This window comes from Pelodiscus sinensis, chromosome 17 (assembly GCF_052426305.1).
Source record: "Pelodiscus sinensis isolate ZL-2025 chromosome 17, ASM5242630v1, whole genome shotgun sequence".
In the NCBI taxonomy this organism is placed as follows: Eukaryota; Metazoa; Chordata; order Testudines; family Trionychidae; genus Pelodiscus; species Pelodiscus sinensis.
The window spans coordinates 25122020-25129415 of NC_143068.1; the positions used below are offsets into that span (position 1 = coordinate 25122020).

The window sequence follows — 7396 nt, forward strand, 5'->3', positions numbered from 1 at the left end:
ATAAATGTGAGCACTACTGCCAACAAAGGTGCCATAGTTTAGATGACACACAACATTACAGTTCTGACTTACGGCAGAGGAAACCACTACAGTGATGCTTTCTGGGGGGTTGGATTTATTTAATTTAATTTCATTATTTATTTATCTATTTGCAGGGAAGAATATGGAAGTGTTCAACCTAGAATACCAGTTAAACTCCAATTTCTGTGCCAAATTCAGCCTGCATAGATGCATTGATGTCCTTATTGTGTTGTACTGGTATGGCTGTGTCTGGACTGGCAAGTTTTGAAAAACTTGCCAGCTGTCTACACTGGCCACTTGAATTTCCACAAGAACACTGACGATCTCATGTAAGATCGTCAGTGTTCTTGCGGAAATAGGGTATGTCTACACTACCCCGCTAGTTCGAACTAGCGGGGTAATGTATGCATACCGCACTTGCTAATGAAGCCCGGAATTTGAATTTCCCGGGCTTCATTAGCATAAGCGGGGAGCCGCCATTTTTAAATCCCCGCTGCTTCGAACCCCGTGCAGCGCGGCTACACGGGGCTCGAACTAGGTAATTCGGACTAGGTTCCTATTCCGAACTACCGTTACTCCTCGTGAAACGAGGTGTACCGGTAGTTCGGAATAGGCACCCTAGTCCGAACTACCTAGTTCGAGCCCCGTGTAGCCGCGCTGCATGGGGTTCGAAGCAGCGGGGATTTAAAAATGGCGGCTCCCCGCTTATGCTAATGAAGCCCGGGAAATTCAAATCCCGGGCTTCATTAGCAAGTGCGGTATGCATACATTACCCCGTAGTTCGAACTAGCGGGGTAGTGTAGACATACCCATACTGTGATGCTCCCGTTCGGGCAAAAGCCCTTTGCGCAAATCATTTGCGCAAGAGGGCCAGTGTAAGCAGCACAGTACTGTTTTGCGCAAAAAGCCCCGATCACGAAAATGGCGATCGGGGCTTTTTTTGCGCAAAACCGCGTCTAAATTGGCCACGGACGCTTTTCCGCAAAAAGTGCTTTTGCGGAAAAGCGTCCTGCCAATCTAGACGTGCTTTTCCGAAAATGCTTTTAACGGAAAACTTTTCCGTTAAAATCTTTTTCGGAAAATCATGCCAGTGTAGACGTAGCCGTGAGAGTTGTTGAATACCTGCAACATCATATCCCAAAGGTAGCTGCATTTTACTGGTGGCTGTAGCAATCGCTATGCATGGTTTAAAGCAATTTGACATCCTTCAGAATAAAGTGTTATAGTAATGAAAAATATTTACTCGACAACAACTGTATGAGTGCGCCATTACACTGAACATATGCATATCTTACAAATGACCCGAAGATCCTTATGTCAATAGTTCAATTCATTACAAACATATGTAGTTTAGCTCTTGCCCTGTATTATCACAGTCTTGTAAACTGCAGTTGGATTATTTAACAAATCCCATAGTCTGAAGACAGAAGAAGGATGATGTTGAAAAATTGGACAAATGAATCAGGTCATCTCTAATCTTCAGCTTTAACTGCAACTTCATGTCCTGTAAGTATAAGAACTTCAGCAGGGCTATTCACATGCTTAAATTTAGGCATGTGATTTAGTAACTTACTGTATCAGGGCACATTAAAACAAAACTCTGGAAAGCCAATACTGTAGCTTGAACTCTCCTAGTAGTTTAACGTCTGTATGTGATATGCTTTTTATTAGCAAGAGATACATTTCTCAAATTGTTTTTCTTCATAAATAACTGTCATTGTGGGGCCTAAATAATAATAAAGCACAATCTTCAGGAATATATTTGCAAGTACTTCTCCCCTTCCCCCTAGCACCCTTTGACTTAGCCATGGCAGCATGCAATGTTATACTATTGAAAAACTACAGATTTACTTGCACAGGATTCCTGTGATATTGCATTACTATTGTTCATCAGCCTCAGAAGCTTCCCCCCTTGTCAAATTAATGTTTTTCTTCACTGTTCAGAGCATTTGCAAATTGCATGATAAATACTTGTCTATTGAGTGCCTTTGTGGATGAACATGGGCTGAGATTTTCAAAGTAGCCTCAGGGATATATATTAGTGGAAGATAGGTTACTGAATCCCCTAGACAGCTTTGATAAACATACTGGTTGGGTTTAAATCGTGCACATGTTCACTGCATTCACTCAGTGCATTCACATAATGTGGTATTTAATAAATAGACACGAAGCAGTAAAATGCAGTAGATGACACACTGATGTATAAGGCAAAAACATTCACAACTCTTTGCCCTTTGAAAATTAATTCTTAACACTTTGTAGTTTGCTCTAATCATGGGCCCATGATTCTGTTAGCAGATGTCCCATAATATAATCCAATGATAGATTAGTCCAGCATTTCATTAGCCACTAGCTCAAGAAAATAAAGTTTGGGGGTAACATCGATAATCATGACATTTGTGGACCTTGTTTCAAAGTAGAAAGCATACTCATCCAGAAACTTTACAATTTTTTTGTTTTGTGAATGGAAAATGGAAACGTATGTAGATTACGGAATGTTGCAATTTCCCAGCCAGACTACAGAAATTAGGGCCTAACTCAGAGTATATTAGAAAGATATCACATACAAAGTGTGCTGTACTGCGGAAATATACACAAATGTATTGCAGAGGTAGAATGTTCCAGTCAAGTGCTTTGCAAGGGCTTCTGCCGTAGGTAATCTGCATTAAACTCTCTCTCTCCTGAGATGATGGATAGCCTTGGGATGTACAAGTCAAATATCATGTTGCTCACTGACCTGACCCCAAGTGATACCTCCAGTGTCCCCCTTACCTCCATCTGCGTAAGTCTCAGTGCCATAACCGTCCTGCAGCCCGTTATTCCAGGTTCCTTCGTACTTTGCGCCACTGCTCATGCTCTGCCTTGTCCCGTACCGTCCCTTAAAGCCATGGGTCCATTCGCCTTTGTAAAGCCACCGTCCTTTGGTCTCGATCCCCAAACCGTGCCTTTTGCCTTGAGACCAGTAGCCTTCATAGGTGTTGCCACTGGGCCAGGTGTATATGCCCACCACTTCAAAGCCATAGTTCCATGAGCCCGAGTACTCCCCTTGGCCCTTGGGACCAGTGCAGATGCCATGGCCGTGGGCTTTTCCCCCTTCCCACCCCCCACAATATGCACCTCCATCATCAAAATCAAACCTTCCTCCACTCATGGTGCCATCCAAGCCGGGATCTCCACTTTGAGCCTTTCTTCCTCTCTTTCCTTCCTACTTAGCAGGCCTGTTTTCCATAAGCAAAAGTTTGGGGAATTTAAACTGCTGCCACATTTCCAAATTAAACAGGCTCGAAGCAAGATTCTGGGACAACGGGATGGTGGCTTGGTGCTGCCCAGGCAGAGGACTGAGGAAGGGAGGGATTTGGGAAGGGATCCTGTCTTGGGGAGGGGAGAAGGATCGGGTGTGAGGACACTGCCGACGCTGTGAACGCCACGGGCACCTCTCTGCAAGCCAGCACCCCACTCCGCACTAACCTGCCATCTAGAGGACCGGACAAGCAGGCATGGACCATGCTGCGGGACTGGGGCAGATTGGGAGGGGAGGGGTAAAACCTCAGCTGCAAGATCTGACTCGTATCTCTGCAGGCTTCTCATTACCCTGCCGGTGCATTGGGGACGCGTCCGGGCCCTTTAAGAGGCTCTCCGGGAAGGGGAGGGGGGGCCCCTGGCTCCTCGGAGGGGGGCCCCTTTCCTGGTCACACCCGCCCAGGCTGCTGTGCTCCCCACGGCTCCTGCTGCTGCTCCGGCTGCCTGCCCCGTCCCTCCCTTCTCAGAGCCCCATTGCGCGTCTGTCTCCTTCGCTGCCCCTTCCCCCTCCCCTCTCTCCTCCTCCTGCCGTAGAAAGGTCAGCGCTGCCCTAACAAGGCCATCGGATCCCAGGAGCGGCTCCCAAAATAACCCCCCGAGGCCCAGCCCCTGCTCCGGGGGCCTTTTATGAAGGAGGAAAGAGACAACCCCCCCCTTGGGCAGGAATCCAGAAAAGGAAGAGGGGAGGGAGAAGCTGGGAAAGTAAGTGCCTGCTTAAAAATAGCCCATGGGAAGTGGCTGAGGAGGGGGGGGGGGGGGTCCGAGGGGAGGGGGATTCTGCTGGGTCCTGTTCAGTGACTTTGACATTTTCCTCCTTTGCTCCGCGACGTGGGTGCCTGGGGCACGTTCCCTGATTGGGGCAGGAAGCAGTCTGGGGACTTGCTGTCAGAAGACTCATTATAAACAATGGCCAGGACTCAAGGGCTGGGGGAGGAAAGGGCTGAATGGCAAAGGGCCACCCTGTCTCCCCAAAAGTGAGCTCTGAGTTCCCAGCTGCTGCTGCCCTGCTTCTGCCCCTAGGCAGGGCAGAAACACCACAGCCAAGGCTAAAACCTCTTATAGAGCAAATGTTTCTGGGTCAACCCCCCAGGCATCTGCAAACTGCTCACTTCCCCACTTACCTAAGCAAAGGGCCAACTCAGCTTTTAGGCAGTCACTCCCCTCCATTATCTTTTTCCCAGCACAGCTTGGGTCTACACAACAGGGCTAAAGTCCAATTAAGTGATGCAACTTCAGCTACATCAACTGAAGGGGCTGAAGTCGAAATAGTTAAATTGGGCTTTTGGCCCGTCTACACAGCAGGAAGTTGAAGTAAGAACACTCCTCTTCTGCTTCCCTTACTCCTCATGAAATTAGGGTTACAGGGGTCAGAGTAAGTCCTCCAACATTATTTTGAAATAATGGCCTGCTGTGTAGACATGCTTTTTATTTCAGAATATCAGTTATGCCAAAATAATGCTGCTTTGTAGACACAGCCTTGGTGAGCAAGACCTAGGCTCAGATTAGTCCCTCTTTTCTTAGGAGGAAGCCTTACTGGGCCTTCAGATGCCTCTGCTGGTAAGCTGGACACATAGCACCTTTACCCATCTGCAGGAAAAGTGGCTCATGTTACTTCTACCAGTCATTTTACCTGTCCCCTCAGTTACTCAGTCTTTGCTCTGTAGTAACACCAGTCCTTCCACCAGTTTCTGACTTGTATGTGAATAGGGCACAAGCCATGCTGGTTGGGCAGGTTAGTGTTTAAACAACAAAATCTTTGGGGAATGAGATGAAGCACAACTCACATTTTAAAGGAAAGCCCACTTATTCACTCACAGGCAGTTCTAGGGAAGGGGAGGAGACAAGAACATACACATTAAAGTGAAATCCAGAGAAAAGTTTTGAGTTACAAACAATTGAAATTTGTTCATCTCCATCACTCCTACCAAGCGGTGTCAATTGTCCTACTGAGAATAGGATTCACGTAATTGAGCACTGCACTCTCATTTTCGAGCTGTGATGTATACAGTGAGCCAGGGTCATCTTAAACCTGGTCTGTATTGGATCAATCTGGTTAAAATTATTCAAGGAGATAGTGTAGATGGTGTTTAAACCAGTTTTGCTTTAGTCTGCAATTTACAGAATTAAAGCAGATTTAAGCAATGTTTAAAGCAGTTGAAATGCACCTAGATTGGGAGGGTTTGCATATTTTTCCATCTGTTTTAGAGCATGTTTTCAAATATAGACAAACCCTCAATGAACTAACAACCATAAATGCAAGTGAAGCATCTGCTGAAAGCCACTTCCCAGGCCAAATGAGACCAAGTTTCACCTTAGGGTCAGCTTTCCTCCTCCTGCCCCCCCCAAAGCTAGAAACATGTTTGCTATTCCAAGATGACCAGCAGTGGCTCTGCCTAATAGGTGGCGTGGGCATTGCTTGGAAGATTACACTACAGAGCCTGGTACAGCTGTTATGGCATTAGCTAGAGTATCTCATGTAATTCCCATCTTCAAATATAAGACTAGTAAGAACACAGGAAGGCGAGGGGAAGTTACCCCAGCATGTCATGCTGATCGGAATCATTCTCTTCTTCAGCCTCATCTGTTCCATACCCAAAGGAGATGCTCAGTGAGGCTATGTCTACACTACCAGATTATTTCAAAATAACTCCCAAAATAACTATTTTGAAATAAGCTTATTCCTCTTCACAAGCAGGAGTTATCTCGAAATATCAGGCTTGGTAGTGTGGACACTCGCCTTATTTCGAAATAACTCCCCACTGTAGACATGCCCTGAAATATAAAAGGATGATGTGCTATTTAGTGACTACCACAGGTTGAACCTCTCTAGTCTGGCAGCCTCAGCACCTGACTGGTGCTGAACTAGAGAATTTGCTGGCTCATGGGAGGTCAATCATGGCCCAGCCACTCTGTGACCACTCGCAGGATCCAGCCCCTCTGCTGCCATCGCCAGGGTCCCAGTTGAGGGCTCCACAGCCACCGCAGCTGTGGTCTGAGCCTGGGACAGTGAGGGGTATGGACAGGTACTTATCCCAAAGCAAGCAGTGGCAGCAATAAAGCTAATTTGTGTTCCTACTATCCTGCTAAAAGGTAAAGTATTGAGATATGAGTTGGTTGTAGTTTGGGCATGCTGCACAGTCTCATCTTATGTACTGCATAGTTGTTCAGGGCTTTGCAACTGATGCTATCATTATGGGCTTACGTTCAGGACCATGGAAGTTATTTACATTACCAACTGCAGCACTGCTCCACAACAAAACTATAATCAAAATTATGTTCAACACATGTGTACTTCAAGCACTGCTTCATTGTAGGCTTCCAAAATGACTGAACTGATGCACTAATAAGGACAAGCATCAGTAAGAAGTTTATCTTGTCATGGACAGAGTAAGGGTGACATCTAGTGGCCAGACAGATTGTCAACTTGTTTAGTCACTTTTCCTTCCAACAGTGCACACCAGTGTTCAGTTTTTCTTTAGGGTCCCTACTAGATATGACTTGTACTGCAGGACTCACTCTTCATAAAATACAGTACAAAATAATTGACTGTATAAAGTCTACCATACTGTGCTTCATGTATTATAAAACAGGACAATCAAAATATAAATCCTGGCTCCTAAATTTATGGGACTCCAGTGAGAAAACAGAATAGTGGTATGGTAACGGGGGCCTCCCATTCTGAGGCTGTAATGCCTAATATATTAATTATTAGAAGCTGAGCAATGCAGTGAGTTCATACAGGCCTGCGTATTGAAAAAAATCCCCAAGAATGAGCATTTGGGGAATGAAATGAAATTTCACAGCTTGTAGCTCTACTCCTGCTGCAGACAATCACAAGGAAATGGAGCTACTTTAAATTTAAATACATGTGACAATTCTTAGTGAGTTATCTGACTACGGGGAAATTGAAGAGAAAAATTGAACCAGCACAGCCCGCTTTTTTAGGACTTCTGACATTAAGAAATTCAAGTTAGTTTGGGGTTACTGTTTATTCTAAACTGTGAAACCATTCAGTGAACAAACTGAGACAGTGACCATCTAATGTCATTAAGCCATGCCAGGCTGCAGATAAGGG

The 7396-nt window shown here is 45.6% G+C and overlaps 1 protein-coding gene across 2 annotated transcripts in view; it reads right to left on the reverse strand.

The window, feature by feature from the left end:
• The window catches only part of JPH2 (junctophilin 2), a 77838-nt gene extending 73951 nt beyond the window's left edge, over positions 1-3887 (reverse strand). The window contains exon 1 of one of the 2 annotated variants that reach the window (XR_016347044.1): positions 2794-3886. Coding sequence is in view for 1 of the 2 variants with exons in the window: in XM_014578147.4 (XP_014433633.3) it covers positions 2794-3172 (379 nt within the window). In the remaining variant the exon portion in view is untranslated. Of the gene's footprint in view, positions 1-2793 lie in introns of both variants that reach the window. The other variant, XM_014578147.4, reaches the window with a different exon arrangement.
• Between the last annotated feature and the right edge of the window lie 3509 nt (positions 3888-7396).